General features: G+C 46.3%; 1 protein-coding gene across 1 annotated transcript in view; it reads right to left on the bottom strand.

The window, feature by feature from the left end:
• LOC123375171 (endosome/lysosome-associated apoptosis and autophagy regulator family member 2-like) overlaps positions 1 to 23,451 on the bottom strand; it is a 151,573-nt gene that overhangs the window by 17,711 nt on the left and 110,411 nt on the right. Inside the window, exons 9-16 of the mRNA XM_045025893.1 lie at positions 14,133 to 14,313; positions 13,338 to 13,466; positions 11,047 to 11,137; positions 9,317 to 9,419; positions 8,644 to 8,781; positions 5,405 to 5,668; positions 4,554 to 4,727; positions 2,312 to 2,501 (exon numbers count right to left, since the gene is read on the bottom strand). Coding sequence (XP_044881828.1) covers positions 2,312 to 2,501; positions 4,554 to 4,727; positions 5,405 to 5,668; positions 8,644 to 8,781; positions 9,317 to 9,419; positions 11,047 to 11,137; positions 13,338 to 13,466; positions 14,133 to 14,313 — 1,270 coding nt within the window. The remainder of the gene's footprint in view (positions 1 to 2,311; positions 2,502 to 4,553; positions 4,728 to 5,404; positions 5,669 to 8,643; positions 8,782 to 9,316; positions 9,420 to 11,046; positions 11,138 to 13,337; positions 13,467 to 14,132; positions 14,314 to 23,451) is intronic.

Below are 23,451 nucleotides of genomic sequence, written 5' to 3'. Positions count from 1 at the left end.
TAGTCCTGAATATATTATTTTGAAACCATGACAACAGGTTTCTTCCCTAAAACACCTCCTCCATTCCCCTTGCCAAATATCTTCCAGCAAGGTGCTTGAAAGCCTTCTGATTATAAGGCACTCTCGCCTTTGTTTCTCTGCTGTCTTCCTTGTTCATTGCTGTGCATGAAAAGTATCGACATCTGTCCTAGGTCGGGCACACCCCACCTATTGCACAGGGCATCTGTACTGCACCATCTCCTCAGGGATCAGAGAAGGGGAAAACACATTAGGAGCCTGTGACCCAGTGTCAGAGGGCAAGGGCACAGTGGTCTCAGGTAATGAGTTTCAGCTGGCCAGACCAGGTCAGTGTACCCGGACTTACTTATGTCATAATCTGTATCTAATGGATGTCATGTCATATGTCATTGGAAAATAAATAACTCACTGAGCCTTGGTATTCTTGTGTGATGTAATACGGGGTAGATATTAGAGTTAGGGATATATGCTGGAATTATGACTAAAATGTATTTAAACCAGGCATGTCAGGGGAAGTGGGTAAAGAGGTCTGCCCTAAGCAAAGGAATGTTTATTTGCTTCTCTGACCAGCCTGGTCATCAAGCAAAGACAAGGAAGATCCATTTACATGTTAGGTAAACAAAGTGATCAAGCTAACAAGCGAGGGAGAAGACAGCTTCCAGCAGGGAAAAGAAACTTTATCTGGGCTATAAAGACAGAGGGTCTGAACGTCAGGTGATAAGCAATTGAATCAACTGATTACTGTGTTATAAAAGTGTATCAAGTCAGGTCTTTTCTGAAAGCTAATGACACACTGGTCATTAATATCATTGTGAAATGCATGTATTAGCACTGTATCGGGAACTGTGAATACTCACTGATATTGGGCTTTACAGTCTGACCAAACAAAGGGAGAAACAGGGTTTTACCCAGACAGGAAGGAAGGCAACTATCTACCTGTCTCCAATCAAATTAAGCAAAGTGTTACCAAAAACAATGGGAGTTTCATTTACATGCAAATCAGTGTAGGGGTGGGAAGATCACAGGAAGGGAAGAACAGCATGAGGTCATTCTGCCTCCTGAAACAAGATCATTGAACTTTGGAAGATACAAGCAGACACAGAAAGCCAGCACAAGACAGACGTAAGGGAACAGAGCTGAGACAGATGGGTCCTTCAGCTGAGGGGGGCTTAAGTCTCTGGAAATTGAATATAGGCGAGAAACCTGCTTAGGCAAAGATCTTTCACCTAGGAAGACAAGGGACACCAGCCACTTCTGTTTCTGTGGAAGGCCCTGACTGAGAGAAAGGCAAGAAAGAAGAATGATTTCTTACCAGTCTATCTTGAACAAAGACTGTAGCTTGTTAAGTCTTAGCTATTAGAAAGGATATTTTCTATTGTTTTACTTGTAACTGTTTCTGTTTTCATCCCTTATATGTGAACTCACTTAATCCTATGTATATTTGTTAGTAAATTGGTTTTATTTTTCTATAAACGAACTCAGTGCTGTGTTTTCAGGGAAGGGTGTATTTAACCCAGTTAAATTAACAAGCTGTAAAGTGCTTTTTTCTCTTTAAAGGAGCAACAAATCTTATTATTTCTCTGAGGGGTGCAGGTGAGGGATGGACACTTCAGGGCACACAATTTTGGGGAAATTCGGGACTGGGAGTGTGTTGGGGTCACCCTGCTGGTTGTAACCAAGGCTGGTGGAAGCCAGAGCAGTGCTGTAGATGAACTGCTGGGGTCAGAGCTGCCTAGCACACAGACACTCAGGGCTGATCTACACTGGGAACTTACATTGGCATAGCTACGTTTCTCTAGGGCAACAGAAGAATTCTTCCCTCAACCAAGCTACTGCCTCTGGAGAGGAGAATTACCTTTGCTGACAGGAGAACCCCTCCCGTCAGCATAGGTAGTGTCTACACTGAAGTGCTACAGTGGCGCAGCTGCACCTTTGTAGTGGTTTAAGTGTAGACATACCCTTAGCGCATCACCTGCACACTTGCAGGCTGGCTGTGAGCATCCCAGCTCGGAAGCTATAGCAGCAAAGCACTATAAGGAACGCCAGGTTGCAGGGTAAGTGCAGACACAGCCCTTTACTGGTCTGAACTGCAGCACCAGAATAGTGACCAAGTATAAACTAATAAATATTGAGCCTTCTCCACAGAGAGGCTAAACCACTGCAGTCTCCACTGATGCGCATAGGATTTGCAGGATTAGACCATAAAACAATATCGCCCTTTTTCTTAGTTGCAGCTGAACAGCCTACAGAGTCTTCCTCATGAACAAAAAGTAAAAGGCACAAAACCATGTACCTAAGAATGTATCAGCAAGGCTGTTGGACTGCAGAGCCAGTGCTGTTCTGAACCCCTTACTGTCTGATGGGATGATCGTAGACTGGCATACAAAAGTTCCCACCAAGCTTGAAGAGTCTTCTGATTCAGCTACCATGTCCTTTACCGTGACATCTGTTATATTGTCTGTGCAAATCGCCATCTTCTTTCCCTATGGACATTAAACAAGTAAGGGAAGGTGTTAACTTCTGGCAGGATTTGCAGCCTTGTCAGGGAGGGGATGCAAACATAGAGGGTGCTGATTCCCCATTAGCAACTGTCATCAAGAAAGAGAAAACATGCAACATTACTTTGCCATCATGAAGCTTTCAATTAAATTCTGGTGCAAATTCTGAAACAGCCAGTCATATGTATTATCCAGAACCTGTGATACTAAGCACCTTTATTGGTTTATCTTGACAACATGGTGTTTATTTGCAAAGCATAATAAAATGCCTTGTAAAAGAAAAGCATTTTCCCCTTAGCCATATAATGATACACTGAAAAGGACCTATTATCTGGGGTTTAATCCGGAAAAATTGTTCTCTGAAAGCGTAGAAATGCATGCAAAGAACAAATGCATGTATATTAGGTTCTAGCCCACACCACAAGCCTGCATTAGTGTCTCATGGAGTCATCCATATCCTTCCATGCAGACCGACAGTAAAATTTTAGAGCAACAGCAACAAAGGACAAAGCAATTTACTCATAAAGGGCCCAGTTCTGCAAGATAATGAGCACTCCATGTTCCTCATCCAGCAATGCACTTAAACACAGGTTTAACTCAAAGCAGGTGTGTCACTCCAAGATGATGGGACTACTCACCTGCTTAATGTTACACCGGTGCTTACATGCTTTGCTGGATCAGGAAGAGTGCTCAGCAGCTGACAAAGCTGAGCCTTGAGACTCTGATCCAGCTAAGCAATTAAGCATCTGAGTAATTTTAAGCATGCAGCTAGGCCCATTGGATTACTGACATCCATGGAACTACTTACATGCTTTCATTTATGCATGGGCTTACGTGCTTTGACAGATCAGGGTCCATACTAGCCATGTGTTGGTCAGGGGTGAAAGTAACTTACAGGACTTACCAGTACTGCCGGAGTCCTGAGGGGGCCGTGGCCTCATCCGGAAGAGGCGTAGCCTCAAGGTTTAAAGGCCCTGGGGAACCAGCTGTGGCTGGGAGACCCAGAGCCATTAAATCAACCAGGGGCTCCCAGCTGCAGAGGTGGCTGGGAGCCCCCCAGGGCTCAAGGGCAAATTAAAGGGCCCGGGGCTCTGGCCGCCAGGGGGAACCCGGAGCTTTGTGGGGCTGGGACAGGGATTTAAAGGGCTCTGGGCTGACCACAGCCGCGGGGAGCTTTGAGTCCTTTAAATCCTAGCCCCGGCCGGGATTCAAAGGGCTCTGGGCTGCCTGCAGCCACGGGGAGATTTGAGCCCTTTAAATCCCTGCCCCAGCCCAGCCGCCGGAGCCACGGCTGAGATTTAAAGGGCTCAGAGCTCCCTGCCACTGTGTGCAGCCCGGAACCCTTTCAATCCTGGCTGTGGAAGTCGATGCGGTCCAGCACGACGTACTGGCTCTAGCCGGTACGGACCGGACCGGCTTACTTTCACCTTTGATATCAGTACATTTCAAGACTCGGATTAAGCCCCCATTGCTGGAAATCCTGGTTTTCAACTGCATCGGTTAAACACTTTTCACCACTGCTCCGAAAGTCTGAAAACAAAAGGTCAAGTATAGACACAGGAAGTGCACAGCTGTGGCAGACAGCTGGGCATCAAGGGACTCCATAGACAGAAACACTGGGACCATGAAGAAAGAAGTCAATAGCAAAGAGTCTCAGCTGCTAGCTCAGCAGAACACCATGTTAGCAGCCGAAAACTCGGGTGTATGACTGGATTTAGGAGACCCCCCTGGCGTGAGAGCAAAGGAAAATCAGTGAAGCTATGGAGTCAGCAAGCTCCATTTCTGTGCATCAATTCTGCCTTTAACACTCCGGTGCCCTCGCCGGAGAATCATTCTGCCATATACAGCAGCCCCACCGGAAAGTGCTTGTGCAATGTAGGGCCCATTTCTGTAAGTAGCTGAGGGAGCCAAGGACTGTTAGCACCTCCCAAGATCAAGTCCCAACTGACCAGTGGGATACTGCAACGTATCAATGTCAGGAAATGGAAACGCCGAGTGTAAGGATACCCCTGCCCACCTGCAAAAGCCAACACTCACCTCATTCCCACACAGGCTGATGTTAAAGAAATGAAAGAACTTTGTCCCTTTGGATGTAAAGCTGGGTCCATTCATTAATGACCCCACCCCACTGAGGTTGGTAAAGTCATAATTCAGACTCTGGTTGTCCCTGAGGTAAGAGAACGTGCAGTCACTGAAGCAGGTGGAATGGTCCTTTGGGAAGGAGAGAAGGTAAATATTACAGGACAGCTACTGACCCCAACAACTCTCCTTCCTCTGCTAAAGGGAGAGTCCCTCCTATCTCCCTGGCTCACATCTTCCCCTCTGCCTAGGTTGGTGAGGTGAGAGCTCCCACTCCTGTTCCAAACTATTTTAACCACAGCTTATATCCGCTGCAGGCTACCACCATTATATCGCAATCTGACGTGAGTCTAGAATTCCAGTCAGCAGACGGCATTGGCAAGTGTATGCAACCCCAATTAATCCAGTGTTGGTCTTTGTCCTCTGCAGTAGCTAGATAACATAGCAGTTTACGAGTCCATCACTACATTTTCACTAATGGATCTGGTGATTTCAGTCAGCCAGTAGAAGCTTGGGTTTTTGGATCCCAATGTCCTGGGTTCGATCCCTGGAGATGGACTAGATGGGGGTTTCCTTGCACAGAAACACAAATATAGCATATCACCACACGTTTACAAACAGAAGTTACACCAGGGATGAATTTAGAGCTATGAAACATTGGTTTTAACTACACCGCAGGACAAGCAACCTGGTGGCATTTCTACAGTGAAGCAGTAAAACCTGCCCCTAGAGTAAGACCTGCCCCTAGAATATTACAACTTCCCATCTCTGTCTTTAGTCAGGGTTAAAACCACTTTCAATCTCTGTACCTTGTTGCTTTTACTGCCAGGCCCACATGGGATACAAGACTCTTTGCCGTACACCTGATGTATGGACAGATATGTGTTGGCTGGGCACTCCTTGCATTGGTTGGTTTCCTTCTCAATGTAGTGTCCAGCAGGACAGGGGACGCAGGATGACCCAGACTGTTCAGACCCCAGTGCGCAGGCCCGGCAAGACGAGGCAACTCCATCCAACACATTGGTCACTGTTATCGAGTAGATCTTTGCCACGTCGTGTATGAATGGCCTGCTCTGAAACAAACGCAGGAGAAATAACCCCAGAGCTACTTTCGAGTCACACGTTAAATAGTTCACCTATAGTATAGCATAATCAGAATCCGGAATGCTTGTCTTCTGTGCAACAGGGCCCCAAATATGGGAACACATTTAAGCATGTAGTTAGCTTTAAACATGTGTGTCACAGGGTGTGATGGCCCTTTAAGGGGGTTGGGCTTAGCCCCTATCTGTGACTAATAAGCTGCGGCTCAGGTGATGGGGCTGAGGCAAGGGATCAGGTGATAGGAACAGGTGACTTGCAGACTAAGATAAAAGGCCAACAAGCAGCTTAGCTGAGCATGGTACCAGTGATACCTGCTCTTCCAGGAGAGCCTGGGTCAGGGGAAGGGGCCTATTTTGTCTGTTTTGATTTAGGTTTAACCAGTTTGGTTTGGAAAATGAAACTTAACCCTGAAGTAAAGGGATTAAAATCGTTCTGCTGTTGAGAATGTTATTTAATTACACCAATTGAATCTATTTCCCTATGTTAAGTTCTCCTCACACCTTCTATGGGCCATCTTAATTATCACTTCCAAAAGTTTTTTTTCCTCCTGCTAACGATAGCTCATCTCAATTGATTAGACTCTGCCTGTTGGTATGCATACTTCCACCTTTTCATGTTCTCTGTATGTATAAATATCTCCTGTCTGTGTGTTCCATTCTATGCATCCGAAGAAGTGAGCTGCAGCTCACGAAAGCTCATGCTAAAATAAATTTGTTAGTCTTTAAGGTGCCACAAGTACTCCTGTTCTTATTGACTTTAATGGCACTTGAGCACTTGCTTAAGATGCTTTTCTGAATAGTGACTTGGTGAGTTCCCATTTAACAGATGGGGAAACTGAGGCAGGAAGGTTCACTGCTCAAGGTCACAGGAAGAGACAACTTCAGAGCAACAACTAAAACTCAGAGGTTCCTGACTAACAGCGTGTGCTCAGACCATTCCCTCAATTGAGAGACAAATGCCTAAAACTCCTGGCCATTCTCCACCTCCACCTCATTCTAGATTACCAAATTCACCAGCACCTGACTGGTCTAAATGTAATTCCTAAATTTATGTCTAAGGGATAAGATCATACCTGAAATGATTTGTTTAGCTAAATCATGTGTTGAGGCTGAAGAAAAGGGGAATATAATTAGGCAAGGGATTGTCTTTTTTTTTTTTTTTAGACTGTTTAAAAAATTCTTTAAAGTGAATTTTGTGCTGGGTTGACAGACCTGGAGGCTAAGTCCTTTACCTCAGAAAAGGCAGCAGCTAGGCATGATTACTCACAATCACATCACCAAGGTATCCGATGGAGAAGTAGTCTCCATATTGAGTCAGTCCTATCTCTACTGAGATTACATGGTGCCAACTTGGTGATAGTGGCTTTGTGTCTACTAAGAACCACTTTACCAATTCATTTCACATAAGCTACCAAGCAGTCATTTGATGGTGATGACTTGGTCTTAATTCCAACAGTGCATATTTATTCTGTATTATAAATGAAACAATGTATATTTGGTATAGAAGTGGTCCTTAACTAGTCAATATGGACTGCAAGAGCCGCTATAATGGCAGTGGAGCAATCCGCTGGTGTCCTACATGCAGGAGTCGGGATAAGAGGAGAGAGCAGAAAACTATGGCACTTAACTGCAGTAACTCCTTCAGTTCTCACAATTACTAAAATCTAACCAAAAATGTAGGAAAAGGACATTGAAATGAAAATTGTGGGAGAACTGCCTCAGTTGTAGATTATACAGAAAGATGGAAGATTCACTATCCCTGTTGCTGCCTGGGACACTGGGCACCAGGCCACAATCAGTGAAACTATCTTGAAACCCCCAAAAGAACTATTGGCAGAGGAAGTCTTAATACCAGTTGGCCTATGAATGTGAGACAAGATATGGTGTTACAGTGCCCTGTTACTCCAGAATAACCTATAAAGAACATAGGAAAACTCAAAGATAAATACATGATGATATCTTCCTTGGGTTGTCCTCAATGAAGACGTTTGTTCAATGGGCTGAGTTTGGTGGAAGAGATGAACCAACTATTAATACATAACCTGTGTTGAAGAAAAGCATTGTGCTACCTTCAGATGTTAATCTATGCAAGGAGAGTTCATGTATATGAAAAGACTGCCTCCTAATGCTGCCAGGGTTAAGGAGACCTTGGGTTAAGTGCAATGTAGATGCTGCTCACACAAGTTAGAGCTTCCCCAACATGCCTCTAAACCTGATAAAGCCAAAAGCCCCAATTTCAGCAAAGTTCTTAAGCAGATGCCTAATTTCAAGCACGAGAATAGTTGCACAGACAGTTCTTTCACACTTTTTCCAATGGAGCTGCTCCCAAGGTCAAAGCTAGGCATGTGCTTAAGTACCTTGCTGAATCATGGCCCAAATGCAAGGTGCTGAGAAAGACATAACAGGATGGACAATGTACAAGTGCAAGCGCAGGAAGCTTATGCTCATAACATTTTCTCTCTCCTCAGTTTCCCAATTTAGCATTTTTCAGGTCACACTCTACCATTACTAAAGCAAGACAACACCTGCTTTGTGTCAGATGAAAGCAAATTTGGATATGAAATGAGGGACATCCCTTCCAATACGGGGGAGTCAACTGGATCATTATTAACCTTTTTTGGAGATCGCCCAAGATCTGTTGCTTTGAGAAATTTACTCAACTTTTCCAGCTCCTCGCTATTTTCTATGTCATTTCTTCCTTTTTACCCATCCACTTTCCATCTCCCTACTCAGCCACTACTGGAAGTCTGATATATCCACAACCACAAATCCAGATGACAGAAAGTGGACAGTTAAGTTGGACAGGAGGTCTACCATCTGCCAGCTTCCTCTATAAATGAACTGAGAAACAAGCTGGAGTGGAGTGGGAGTTCTGGGCCCTTCGAGCAATAGTCAAGAGGAGGCTATGTTGTTAAATACTGGACTTAAAGCAAACATCTAATACTTACATCTTGGCCCCGGTTTGTCCTCTGGAAGGCCCATGTGAATGTGAAGGAAGCATTTTTGGAGATAATGTGAGTGTAAGATTGTTTCTCCTTCGTCTTGCCCCAGGATTCCACCACATTCGTGTTTTTTCTATTAACATCCTAAAAATGTACATAGTAGAATTAAAAACAATACTGTGGAATGAAGCTGTGAAATATTAAATGCCAGTGTGTTACAGTAATAGCTATGAAACCTTAGCGACTCCCCAGAGTTACACAGTGGATGAGTGGCAAAAATCAGGAATAGAACTTAACTTATCTGAGTGCAATTCCCATGCCCTGTATCCTGAACCATGATACTACTGTACCTGAGAGGTCAAAACCCCGATCATATTGTAGTCAATAGGAGTTTTGCCAATGGATTGAATGACGCAGAATTTAGTCCTTTGTCATATTCTTTTAAAATAATCAGACAGCAGAAAAGAACAGAATCATTACCATGAGTGATGGAGAAGCCCTGCTAGAGCATCAGATAAATACTCCTACAAGGGCACTGCAGATATTAAACTAATGTCACAGTTACTCTTAGTGATAATAAACCTAGAGTAGCTAATTCATGCCCATATACAACTATGAAAGAGATATGTGGAAGACCAAGATCATATCTCTCTGCCATACAGATAGGGGTCTCACTTACCACCATAAAGTACATCACGCAATCTGCAGAACAGATGGTCTCAAAAATAAAACTAATTCGTCCTAGTTCTGACCCGGTTGCTCCTGTCACCGACGTTGGAGGTCTGTTTAACAGACAGGAAATGAAATATTTAACAGGTGCTCTAAGGACACCTAGCAGTCAGTTATGCCGATTGGTTTTTTTAATCAACAAGAGAGGTGAAGAAATTCACTCACATGAAACCTGTCCTAATGTAACCAGTTTTTGTACTGATATCACTACTTCAATTCGGGGGTAGGGGGTGATTTATTTATTTATTTATTTATTTATTTACAATGAACATACAGTTTTACCTGTCTGGATCCCTGGGCAGTCCAGTCAGCTGTCAGGGCTCTTCAGGCCTAATGCCTGGGTGCCCTCTCCAGCACAGTCTCTATTCAAGCAAAAAAGCATTTGCAGGTTTCCAAGCAGGCTCAGTTAGTGTCTCTCATTGGGCCCCTTTGCACTGGCTTCCTGCCCAGCTACTGCTGCTCCCTATAAGTCCCATGCAGATCCGCACCCAGCTGTGAGGTCTGGCAGCCACAGCCTGTTCCACATGCAGTTCTGTCCACAATTCCTGGGGTTTCTCTCCAGCTTCCTGCTGCCATGTGGCTCTCACCTCCAAACAGAAGTTGGCCACTTCCCCTTTCGGACCTTGCTCCCTACCTGGCCATGGGAAGGTGAAAGTGCATGGGGAGGAGACTGATGGGAAACATAATCCCTGCATAGCCAGGAGAAAGGGGATGTATGGTGGGGAGGGGGCTGATGGGAGTTGTAGTCCCCCAGTTTGCAAATCCATCACATGTTCAACACCACCTTTCTTCCTGTGAAGGCAAGACCCTAGTGAAGGAGAGCTGATTGAGCATGTCAGAGAGGACACACACACATTCAGAGACACTGTGATCTCTCTCTTGGAGACTTTTTTTTTGCCTTTCTTGTTTGTTGTTATCCCTTAATCTAAAATAAAAGTCAGTCATATGGCTGCTCGTTGTATATGGGAATACATCACACCGCTGACTTCAGTAGGATTGCTTATGTAAGTAAGCTCTGCAGGGTCACAACCTAGGGCCTGATTCAGATCTCACTGGTTTGACTTCAATGGAATTGCACCTGATTTGCTCCAGCCAAAGTGAGAGCACAATATGGCCCTTAGTCACTGGCCAAGGCCCTGATCCTGTTATCATGTGCAATGACTTCACTCCACACAGCTGTAAGAAGCCTGACTGCAGATTCAAGACTTATGTTGTCAACAGTCCCAATCACAATAAATACTGGATAATGAGTTTCTTATGGATGATCTAGTACTGAAGAATCAGGCTTGGTCTATGCTACCACTTACATCAGTATAAGTTATATCACTCAGGAGTATGAATGAGCCATCCCTTTGAGCAACATAAGTTACACCAAGCTAACTACTGGTGTGGACAGTGCTATGTTGGCAGGAGAGCTCCTTCCACTGACATGACTCCCGCCTCTCGTGGAGGAGGATTTATTATGCTGATGGGAGAGCTCTCTCCTGTCAGCACAGAGCGTCTTCACCAGATGCACTACAGCAGCGCAGCTGCATCGGTGCAGCTGTACCACTGTATCGCTTCTAGTGTTGACTAGCCCATAGTAACTTTCTTTCCATTGTATTCCAAGCATGAGCCAACGTGAAACGGGTACAAGAGGAAAAATACAAGAAAAATTGACAAAGAAACTATGTTCCTTACTTAAATCCTGGGATATGCAGGTTCAGGATAAGATAATCATTGTCAGAGCCCCCTGCCCCACTCTGGATGTGATCACCAGCCACCTCCCAGCCTGCAAAGGAAAGGCCATTTTTTATACAAGAAACAGTCAGTTTATTTAAATATGCAAGTCTCTCTATATAATGTACTTTTCAAAATTATTTAGTAAATATATTATTTAAAAAAAAATCTTTAGACTAAATTGTAAAGTCCTAATAAACTGTTTTAAGAATGGCCGTACTGGGTCAGTCCAGTATTTTTAATCAGTCCTTGTATGGAACAGCTTCCATATCTGTAATCAATTGTGTTGCCCTTCTCTATAGCTTTTTCAAGTCCATCTAGCCCTGTATCCTGTCTTCCAGCAATGGCCAGTGCCAGGTGCTTCAGAGAAAATGAACAGAACAGGTCACACCTCAACTGCTAGAAAAGGGCCTCATCCTCCCTGATTGAACTAACCTCATTATCTCTAGCCTGATTCTTGCTTGCATATTTATACCTGCCTCATCCAACGAAGTGGGTATTCACCCACGAAAGCTCATGCTCCAATACGTCTGTTAGTTTATAAGGTGCCACAGGACTCTTTGCTGCTTTTACAGATCCAGACTAACACGGCTACCCCTCTGATACAGAACAGGGCAATTATCGAATGATACATCCCCTGTTGTCCAGTCCCAGCTTCTGACAGTCAGAAAGTTAGAGACCCCCACAGCATGGGGGTGCATCCCTGACCATCTTGGCTAATAAACACTGATGGACCTATCCTCCATGAACTTATCTAATTCTTTTTTTTTTTAAACACACACATACTTTTGGCCTTTGCATCCCCGCGCAACGAATTCCACTGTTTGACTGTGCATTGTGTGAAGTACTTCTTATGTTTGTTTTAAACCTGCTGCGTATTAATTTTATTGGGTGACCCATGATTCTTGTGTTATGTGAAAGGGTAAATAACACTTCCCTATTCACTTTCTCCACACCATTCTTGATTTTATAGACCTCTATCATATTTCCCCGCGCCCACCCCCGTCATCTCTTTTCTAAGCTGAACAGTTCCAGTCTTTTTAATCAGTCCTTGTATGGAACAGCTTCCATATTCGTAATCAATTGTGTTGCCCTTCTCTATAGCTTTTTCAAGTCTAATATTTCTTCTTTGAATTGGGGTAACCAGAACTGTATGCAGTTTTCAAGGTGTGGAGGATTTATATAGTGGCATTATGATATTTTCTGTCTTATTATACATCTCTTTCCTCATGGTTCCTAACATTCTGTTATGCTTTTTGACTACCGCTGCACATTGAGCAGATGTTTTCAGAGAACTATCCACAATGACTCCAAGATTTTTTTTTTCGGGGGGAGTGGTAATAGCCCTCATTCTCTTTCATCTCCTGGAAGTTAGCTATTAATTGTCAATTTCACATGCAAATGATACCATGAAGTCATGATTTATCAAAGCAATTGAAATTCTATGGAGTGTGACATACAAGAGGTCTGACTACATGATCATAATGTCCTTCAAAATCTACGAATTTGCGGAAGTACATCCCTATTCAGCAAAGAACGTAAGCACCTGAAGTTAAGCATGCGCTTCTGTGCTTTGCTGAATCAAGGACTGAATTACATCATCCTAGCAGTTTTAGCATGTAAAATGGAGAACAGTTGTTCACCAAGACCCTTATACAGAACAAGAACAATTTCTCATAGGCACTAATAGAAGGATGGGTTGGAAATTTTTTTAACAGGAATATTTTCACAGGGGTCCTGCGGTGGCTCTCTGCTGCCATCTCAGCGCACATGCAGGGAGACTGCTTTGAAGGCACCTGGCTGGCTTGACGCAAAGATTGAAAACTTTGTATGTTTTCAAAAACACTAATAAAATGTCCTTGAAAGTCACAGTGATCATGAAGCATTAGGTAAGACACAAATGGAAAGAATCAACAATAGAACTCGGAGAGGACTTTTTTTTCTAATATAGACCTTTAGATGCCTAACTGTACTATGGACCACATTCTCAGCTGGTATAAATTGGTGTAGCTCCAGGGAAGTCAACGGAGCCAAAACGTTTACACCAGTTGTTGAATACCAAAAAGGAGAAAATAAATATCCTCAAGTTTTAGGTCTATTAGAGGTATCAAATCCTTATGCAGCGAGAGAAAGAAAAGGAGCTGCATGTTGGGATGAACTGCATAAAGCACATATATTCACTGGAATAGGCACTCAAATACTATGGTGAGTGGCACCCACGAAAGACAGACAAGATACAAAGACCGGCTCACCATTCATTCCATCACACTTTGAATTGCCAACATTAAAACAAGAAGTCTTCATATTGACTGGCAGAACGTTCCACCATTTATATTCAAGCCCGAGAGCTGGTTCAGTCCCAGCAGGGCAGGCCTTGCATTCTACAAGCAGAGAAAGGCAGGAAAAGAAAATTACACACAATAAATGAATATCAAACACAGCGCTTTAAAAAAAAACATCTCCATAACCATTAGTGTTTCATTCAGGGCAGCCGTGAGCAAATCTGAAGACACAGTTCAAAAGAAACAATTAATCCCTTTAAAAATGAACAGCCAATGACCACATAGAATCAGATCTGTAGAACTTTCTCCCAGCTGGAATGACAGAGGCCTCATTGCAGATGATACTTTGAATCAAATCAGCTGGACTAATGAACTGTAGGGAACAAACAGGCACCAGCAGAGGGATGGACTAGATGGAATGTTTTGTCTGGAATAGTTATGATTCCATTCTCAGAGAGCTTAAAAAATAACTTTAAATATGAGCATACCAGCCAAGAGACATTACAACAAAGCATTCTGGAGATCAACTGGGGCACTGCTGTTCTTCATGTTCTCCATCTCTCCCTCCCTTCCCCAATCCTGCTCCGATGTCATTTAACCAATATCTATTTTACAGACCAGAACACTGACTGACAGGGACACGTCACAGAAATGTAGGCCACACACAAACAAGTGACAGCCTCCAGAAAAACAAGCAAAGTCTGTAGGCGTCTAACTGCCATAAGTTATTGAGATGGTGCATTCACCAAATAATTGACCTCATACCCTTTGTTCCATCCGAAATCATGCCCTGAGGGCAAGGAGCGCAGGAAGATGATCCATTGTTGTAAAACCCAGGGTTGCATGGCGGACAATCCTTCTTCTCTCCAGAAGGAGGCAGTTTCAACGCTTCAGGAAGATCCTCCCTGCAGATTTTAGGCTCTATCCATTTGTACATTATCTGAGTCTGAAATTGAAAGGTATTTGAGTCACACATTACATTAGATGGCATTAGGACTCAAAGCTGGTTAAGTTCCTAATTAATGTTCACCTGAAGGCGCTGGATGTTTTCAGTGGGACCCAGACATGACAAAATGAAAACCAGAGAGTTTTGGACAATAATGTTAAGTGAATACAAGGGAGTCATGGGAGGAGAGAGGAGACTGGGGTCACAGAGGACTCCAAGATTTTAGGCCATAAGAGCAAAGGTTTGACTGTGAAGGGTGTTAGTGAAGTCAGAAACATGGGACAAAGGACTTTTTACCTAGGAGAAGGATTCAGTGCCTGAAGCATTCAGTAGGAGCAAGTTATGGTGTAGGCAGGAGCCGAGAGAGTCAAGACAGGCAGATAAAGGAGAGTCTGACAGGGTGGGATGTCATTTTATCACACACACTTGCACACAGACACTCATACACTTGCACACAAGCTCACACACCCCCACACTCATCCCTGGGTCATTTGACAAAACTGCTAGGTTCACACTGCTGAAATAAATCACAGAAGGACTACTGCAATCACCTGCGCTAGGCTTCCTGAATCCCTACACTCTAACCTAGAGCAGATCCAGTAGCACAGACTGCTTTCTCACGCCAGTAGCATCACCCCATCCCTCTGTCACCTTCATTATAAACTCTCCTTGCACTGTCTCCACTCTAATCCCATGATCTCATAGCCTCCTTCTGCCCTAAGCTTCTCTGTATCCCCTCCCATAAGTTAGGGCTCTTCACCACTGGAAGTAGGGGGCCTCTCTTGCACTTTGGATGCCACATCTGGAGCTTTCTTCCCCTGCCCCATTTCCTTCTACACATGGAAGCCATCAGCTTCCAGCATGGATGCCTGAAGACAGGAGCCTAAATCCATAGCGAGGCACCAAAATAAGTGACCTGATTTTCAAGAGGACAAGCATCTGTTTTTATTAATTATTATTATTATTCATTTTTTGTATTGCAGTAGCATGCAAAGGCCCAAATCAAGATCAGCATCCCACTGTGCAAGGTGCTGTACACACACAAGAATCTACAGCCTTCCTCTGATGAGCTTACGATATAATTTAAAACTAGATGCAAAAAGTGAGTGTAATAAGCAATATGAGGAAAGGATGAGAGTAACAGTAATAAGATCGCAGTTACATAGGCTGTCCATGTGCACAATTTGATGGCTACAAATCAGCTGAAAGTACGTTTCTCTTCTATTAACAAACAAATATCAGTTATCTCTGACTGCCATTCCCATCAATATGGGCCTGACCCAAAACCCAATGATATCGGTCTGTCTTTTCAATGTGCTTTGGATCAGGCCTTAGTTGGTTGATTTCTTTTAGGCACCGCAGCAGATCTCCATTGACTTCCAATTTGAACATGTCGGCTTTAATCACTTTCCCTCTTTAAACCAGGCTTTAAAAAACAAAAACTTTCTATTTTCCCTGAACCATTTTATTGACTTTTTTCTGTGAAGTGTTTGGGATGCTCTGTATAAAGAACACATACAAAGAATACTTCCTTCCCCTGCCCCATTTTGAAAACTGAGCGTATTTTGAGGCATTTGTATATGAGAACTTCACAAGCTGAACATTATCTCAAGACTTGGCTATACTTTGAAAAATTCTGAATTTCTCTCCAATCCTTTCAGTGAACACATGTTTAGAAGGGAAATGAGATCAGGCAGCACAACCCGCCTTTTCCTGAACCCCCAGGATTGACTTATGTGCAGTGAAATTGTATTTGTTCATTTGACATACAGCTCAGACTGTGCTATTCGATCCCCCATGAGCAGACTGGAGTCCATGCAAAGCTTAGCTGCCATCCCAAGAGTCACACATTACATTAGATGCTTTTGCTGCTGTGCCAAGCTTCCAGCCTCTTTACAGGTATAAGCTGAAGGGTAACATGATTGTGGGACTGTCTTGTCACGATCCCTAGCACGTACAACAGTTTCTTCCACAAATCAGGTATGTCCCACATCCTTAAAGGGTTTACCACTAGTATTAACTCCTCTGTCTTGACCCATAGATGAAGTAGCAAAAGACACAAGATTAACAGCAAATCTATGGCAGACAGGCTCTGTGTGACGGTATACCCCATAAAGCTTCACGGGAATATGCTTATGAATGTCAAGTATCAGAGGGGTAGCCGTGTTAGTCTGGTTCTGTAGAAGCAGCAAAGAATCCTGTGGCACCTTATAGACTAACAGACGTTTTGCAGCATGAGCTTTCGTGGGTGAATACCCACTTCTTCAGATGCAAGTCTGCATCTGAAGAAGTGGGTATTCACCCACGAAAGCTCATGCTGCAAAACGTCTGTTAGTCTATAAGGTGCCACAGGATTCTTTGCTGCTTATGAATGTATATATGATATAACTGGAATATGTTTTATGCCACATATGCCATGTAACATATTGATGTAAAGGTTATGAGCTACTGAATACATTCCTCCCATTTGTAGGCATGGAGCATTTTTGTACTTGCAGTCAGGCATATTGGCTGTATCCTTGCTTGATTTCTAAGAAGCCTTAGTAAAGCATTTGGTCAGCTTCTTGAGAAAGGAATGTGCAAATTAAGTGCCCAATCAAGAACCACTTAAGCTAACAATGAACTCAAAGACACCAATCCACATCGGAGCTTTCCCAGAAATGTGGCTTGCCTGGTAAGAAACTCAGTCATGCACAGACATGTGACTTGCCCATGTGACTCCAAAACTCCATCTTAGAGCTAGACTTTGAATAGGAGAGAGGAGTGGGTCTCCACCCACAAGAGAAAGTCTACTTAAACCCCTGGGAGACCCCTCCATTTTCTCTTCAGCTAGCTAAAGAGAGAGCCTCCCACCCCCAAGGATACTTGGAAGAAACTGGAAGAAAGGACAGTAACTACAGGAGGTGTAAGTGATTGCTGGACCCAGACTAGAAGGAGACTAGTCTGTAAAAGGAAGCTTACTGGGTGAGGTTTTTATCTGTATTCAGTTTTCTTAGACATAGACTTGCGTGTTCTATTTTATTTTGCTTGGTAATTCACTTTGTTCTGTCTGCTATTACTTGGAACCACTTAAATCCTACTTTCTGTATTTAATAAAATCACTTTTTACTTAATACATACTCTGGGTTAAGTAATAATATCTGGGGAGGGGGCAAACAGCTGTGCATCTCTCTCTATCAGTGTTATAGAGGGCGAACAATCTATGAGTTTACCCTGTATAAGCTTTATACAGGGAAAAACGGATTTATTTGGGGTTTGGACCCCACTGGGAGTTGGGCATCTGAGTGTTATAGACAGGAACACTTCTTAAGTTGCTTTCAGTTAAGTCTGCAGTTTTGGGGCACATGGTTCAGACCCTGGGTCTGCGTTGGAGCAGACAGGCATGTCTGGCTCAACAAGACAGGGTGCTGGAGTCCCAGGCTGGCAGGGAAAGCAGGGGCAGAAGTAGTCTTGGCACATCAGTTGGCAGCCCCAAGCGGGTTTCTGTGATCCAACCCATTACACTCTATTCACACAATTTGTGTCTATTACCTTTTTCACTTCCTTTGTGTACCATGATAGGTGCCCTGATGCAGATTCTTCTGCTTCTTTGGAGAAGACTTTTAATGCAGGCATGTGTTTGAAGCTTTGGCAAGGAAAGGGTGTACTGCAGCCATGCCTGCCCTCGGCCCCTCCCTCTGGAATTTCTCTAGGCTGGACCCCACTCCCTTGTGAAGCTTTACCCCTGCAGAGATTTTTTCCCTCCTGCCTTAAAGAAACAGTTTTATCTCTTACAAGCGTAGCAGGAACATGTTGCAGTGGAGTGTTTTGGATTGCTAAGACCCCTTTGGACACCTCACTTTCTGTTCCCAAAAGGTTAGCTGGAGGGGCTCTCACCTCCAGGAGATCTCACCCCCAGTTTTCCCTTAAACCCTCATCCACAGGAGAGGGGTCTGGCATCTTAAATGCAGATTTTTCACCCTCCTCCTGGGAAAGAGCCTCCCTACAAAAGGTGGACGGATTCTCCAGTCCCCCCTCACCTTCCGTCTGGGCTTCCCTCTCTGGGCTCCCCTCTGGGTCAGACTCCTGCATCCCCAAAAAGGGAAGCTGACCCTGGTCCAGCTGTTGGATCACAGCTACCAGCTATGACAGACCCTTCCCTGGCCAGCAAAATCTCCTCCCCTCCACCCCCCGCTTCCCTCAGGTTGGGCTGGCTTCAGGCTACAGAGTCCCTGGGGTCTGTTCCCACCAGAGCAACCCCCAACTTCCACCTTTGGGATACATGTCTCTGTCACCCCAGGGCAGGCCCTGTCCCCTGCTGACCTGGAACTTCCTGGCAGTCAGCAGCTGGGGTGGCCTCCCTGCTACAAGGTAGAACATTCCCCTCCCCTGGGCAGATGATCATGGGACAAGAGCTGGCTTTGTCCAGCCCCTCCCTCTGGGACCTGCCTGGAGCCCCTGGCTACAGGAACTGGTTACAACCATCCCTGCCCCCAAAGCTGCATTCTTTACTGCTACAGAGGAATCTAAGAGACACCCTCCTATTCCCCCAGCAGTCCATGTGACTTCACCTTCCCCCAAGGCTTTTAGCACAAGATTCCTTCTCACTGCTAACCAACCCTGGGACAGATTCTGCCACATTAAAGAAATCATTCCCCAGTAGAAACGGTGCAAAATTGTGTGCAATTGTTAGCTCAGCCTGCAAACAACCAGTTTCCATGTGCACCTTAGCTAAAAGTGCAAGGACTCTGTAACCGCCTACCAGTTCTAATTCTGCCATTTTCCCTGGCAACAAATCCTTGTCCTGGATCAGGTCCCTCCTGATCACAGAAACCTCAGCCCCTGTATCTCTCAATCCAATGCGTAATTTACCATTAAGATTAACAGCATCCATATACTCAGGGGCGGCGAGTTATATGGGCCCATGGGGCCCAGGCCCCACCAATAATCCAGGAGCTGGGCTCAGCCCCACCAATGTTTGGGCCCCAGGCCCTGTGCTGGGGGTCCCCGCGTTGCAACACCCGGCGCTCTCACTCACCGCAGCGGCAGCTCCCGGGAGGGGCCTCAGGAGCGACTGGACTCCCAGCCAATGGGAGCTGCCGGGGGTGGTGCCGGAGCTGCCTGGCCGCGCCTCCACAGCAGGGAGGGGGAGCGAGCCACAGGCAGCGGCTGAGCCCTGGGCATTGTGAGCAGCAGACAGACACAGACGGTGAGCTGTGGGCAGCCAGACACACACAGCCGGGGAGGGGGGGTTGGTGGGGACAAACACACACAGCCAGGGGATTGTGGGACAGACACACACGGGGGGGATGGACGAACAGACAGACAGACACAGCCTGTGAGCTGTGGGGGCAGCCAGACACACACACACAGCCGGGGAGGGGGGGGGTTGGTGGGGACAAACACACACAGCTGGGGGTTGTGGGACAGACACACACTGCGGGGGGCAGACAGACAGACAGACAGAGCCGGGGTGAGTGGGGGGCGGTTGGTGGGGAGAAACAGACACAGCCCGGGGGTTGGGGGTTGTGGGACAGACACACACAGCGGGGAGCAGACAGACAGACAGACACAGCCTGTGAGCTGTGGGGGCAGCCAGACACACACACACAGCCGGGGAGGGGGGGGTTGGTGGGGACAAACACACACAGCTTGGGGTTGTGGGACAGACACACACAGCGGGGGGCAGACAGACAGACAGACACAGCCGGGGGGGGGGGGTTGGTGGGGACAAACAGACACAGCCAGGGGGTTGGGGGTTGTGGGACAGACACACACAGTGGGGGGCAGACAGACAGACAGACAGAGCCGGGGGTTGTGGGACAGACAGACACAAGGACACAGCCAGGGGGTTGTGGGACAGACACACACAGCCGGGGGTTGTGGAACAGACCGACACAAGGACACAGCCAGGGGGTTGTGGGACAGACAGACGGACACAGCCGGGGGAGATGTGGGGACAGACAGATGGAGTCGTAGGTGGGGAAAGGAGCAGCAATGGGCACCCCGGGGCTGGTATAAAATACACAGGATGGGGGGGGGGCTTCCTGAGGGGACTATAGCAACACCCCCCGCAGAGCAGACCCAGGTTGCAGCTGGCTCCGCCCATCACAGCCCCCTGCCCCACAGAGACCCACACAACCCTCTGCCCCCTCGAGAGACTCCCAATGACCCCTGTCACTCCTCTCCAAAGAGCCCTCCCCTTTGTGCCAGCCCACTCCCCTCCCCCACTGCCTCCCCTCCTCCAAAGCTCCCTACAATCTCCCCCTTTGCCTTCCGCCCCCCAGCCCAGCCCATTCCATTGGCCGGGAGGCTCCCAGTCTAGTAGCTAGCAGGGCCCATGGGAGCTGCACCTGAGGCAGGGTGCCTGCCTGCAGATGCAGACCTGCCTGGCTGTGCCTCCACAGCACAGGGAGGGGGAGCCACAGGTGAGCAAGCCCTGGTCATCATCATCATCATCACAGGCCCAGTAATTCTCTGGATATTTAATTTCACTGAGGCAAAATGTGTGCAATTTTATGGGTTGAATGATTGAATGACATAATACCCACCTGCCTGCATTGTCCGTCACTAAGTCCAGTAATTTTGTCAAGTGTTTGTTGCACAACATGGTGGTGCCTACCCCTACCTTGTGCTTCAGGGGGTGATGGGGTCAGGGCAGCCTGTTATAGAACTACCTGATTAGTAATTGGATATGTTGGCTGGCATCTTTTTTAGTAATTGGATATGTTTGCTCCCCCTGATGTTAGAACCTGGCTACACCACTGGGGGGGGAGCTTCCTAGACCTGTGCAGCTGGGGCTTAGGTGAATTTTGTGATACTGTGCCCCTTCCCAGCTACCACCCTGCAGTCCCCACTCCTGCACCATGCTGGGCAAGGGGCAGCCCCATCCCCAGTGAGGCTATGGTGAGGGGTGGCAGCAGGGGAGGCCATACGTGATGGCAACCTCCCCCCTCGGTACCCACCATAGGGGAGCCGAGTGGGCCTTCTGGACCTGAGAGGGACCCTAGGAGCATGTGCAGTGAACTGCGGGGGAGAGGAGGGGTCCCTCCCCTGGAGCTTGCTGCTGCCAGGGAGGGTGGAGGGGAGTCCTCTTTGGCCCTAGCCCTGGGGCAGCCTGTCTGCACCCCAAGTTCCTTATCCCCAGCCCTGCCCCAGAGTCCTCACCTGACCGGAAAAACACGCAACTTAAATTTGGTGGTCAGTTTAGAGTATCATAGAATATCAGGGTTGGAAGGGGCCTCAGGAGGTCATAAGGTCCAACCTCATGCTCAAAGCAGGACCAATTCCCAACTAAATCATCCCAGCCAGGGCTTTGTCAAGCCGGGCCTTAAAAACCTCTAAGGAAGGAGATTCCACCACCTCCCTAGGTAACCCATTCCAGTGTTTCACCACCCTCCTAGTGAAAAAGTTTCTCTTAATATCCAACCTAAACCTCCCCCACTGCAACTTGAGATCATTACTCCTTGTTCTGTCCTCTGCTACCACTGAGAACAGTCTAGATCCATCCTCTTTGTAACCCCCTATCAGGTAGTTGAAAGCAGCTATCAAATCCTCCCTTATTCTTCTCTTCTGCAGACTAAACCATCCCAGTTCCCTCAGCCTCTCCTCAGAAGTCATGTGCTCCAGCCCCCTAATCATTTTTGTTGCCCTCCACTGGATTTTCCAATTTTTCCACATCCTTCTTGCAATGTGGGGCCCAAAACTGCACGTAGTACTCTAGATGAGGCCTCACCAATGTTGAATAGAGGAGAATGATCATGTCCCTCGATCTGCTGGCAATGCCCCTACTTATACAGCCCAAAATGATGTTAGCCTTCTTGACAAAGGCCAGAGGAGGGAGTGTTAGTGCCTGTGTGGACTTCTGAGAAGTGCATGGGGTGGAAGGAGATGCTGGGATGCTCTGGAACCACTCCTTCAAAGCCAGTCAGGACTCTGCGGGAGCCTCCTCTCTGAGCAGACTGTCTCCAGGGCAAGAAGCTTACACCTTCCTGGGTCTGACCTCAGAGCATTCAGCATGCCCTTCCACACCATGCACTTTCCGCATTGAGTCCGCCCAGGCGGGGTCCTGGGGCAGCCAGAGGTCCCTGCACCCCAACTCGGCAGTCAGATGTGACTCTCAGCCAGACTGTAAAACAGAAGGTTTATTAGATGATGGGAACACAGTTTAAACAGAGCTTGTTGGTACAGAAAACAGAACCCCTCGGTCAGGTCCATCTTGCGGGGTGGGGATCCCAGAACCAAGTTCTGAGTCTCTCCCCATTTCCCCAGCCAGCTCCAAACTGACACTCCCTCCTCTGGCCTCTGTGTCTCTTCCGGACAAGGAGGCCACCTGATCTCTTTGTCCCCAACACCTTCAGTTGGCATCTTGCAGGGGAAACTGAGGCACCCACACAGTATTCAGAGAAAATATTAAGAACATTCCCACTTCATCACAACAGGTACAACAAAATATAATACTGTATATTGAAGTAGGCAAGTGCTGCTTCTGACTTTCCACTTTTAATTGACCCTTGTAATCTTGTGGCGCTGACGCGTTGTAGCTTCATTTTATATCGGCTTACAGGGCGGGAGCGGGGGGGCACCACCATTTTGGGCCCCACCAAAAATTATACAAACCTGCCGCCTATGCATATACTCACTGCTTGGTTGGGTAGAAGCAACCTTTACAAATCCTGTGTGGAAAGAGGCAGCAGCCAGACTCTGAGAAGCAGCAGCTTCATGTGTTACCTGCTGCCTGTTCCCTCTTAGCCAAGGACAGTTATTCCTCAGGTGCTCAGTGGACTTACAATGATATCACCTTTTGGGCTCCTCTGCTTGTACAGGAGATTTGTGACAAGTAATAAGGGAATGGGGAGGTAAACGCCCAGCCTCCTTTTTCACAGGGGTAAAACGGTGATTTTGCTTTCCCCCAACCCTGTACCCCTCTGCCAGTGGTTTATGTTGAATTGTCCTTGCTCATAAGAGAGTCTGTAAATACAGCTGCATTCACCTTTTTGTCCCATAAATACTGTTTTACATCATCATTGCACATATTCAGGAATTGTTCCTGAGTAACCAAATCACACATTCCTTCAAAGCTTGTAATGCCTTTCCCCCTCACCCACTTATCTACCAAATCTCTCATTTCATTTACATAAGCCACATTACTCAATCCAG

The sequence above is a fragment of the Mauremys mutica genome, chromosome 1, assembly GCF_020497125.1.
Source record: "Mauremys mutica isolate MM-2020 ecotype Southern chromosome 1, ASM2049712v1, whole genome shotgun sequence".
Classification (NCBI taxonomy): Eukaryota; Metazoa; Chordata; order Testudines; family Geoemydidae; genus Mauremys; species Mauremys mutica.
Note: the sequence above shows the minus strand (reverse complement) of the source record. Positions and strands in the feature narration are given on the sequence as shown.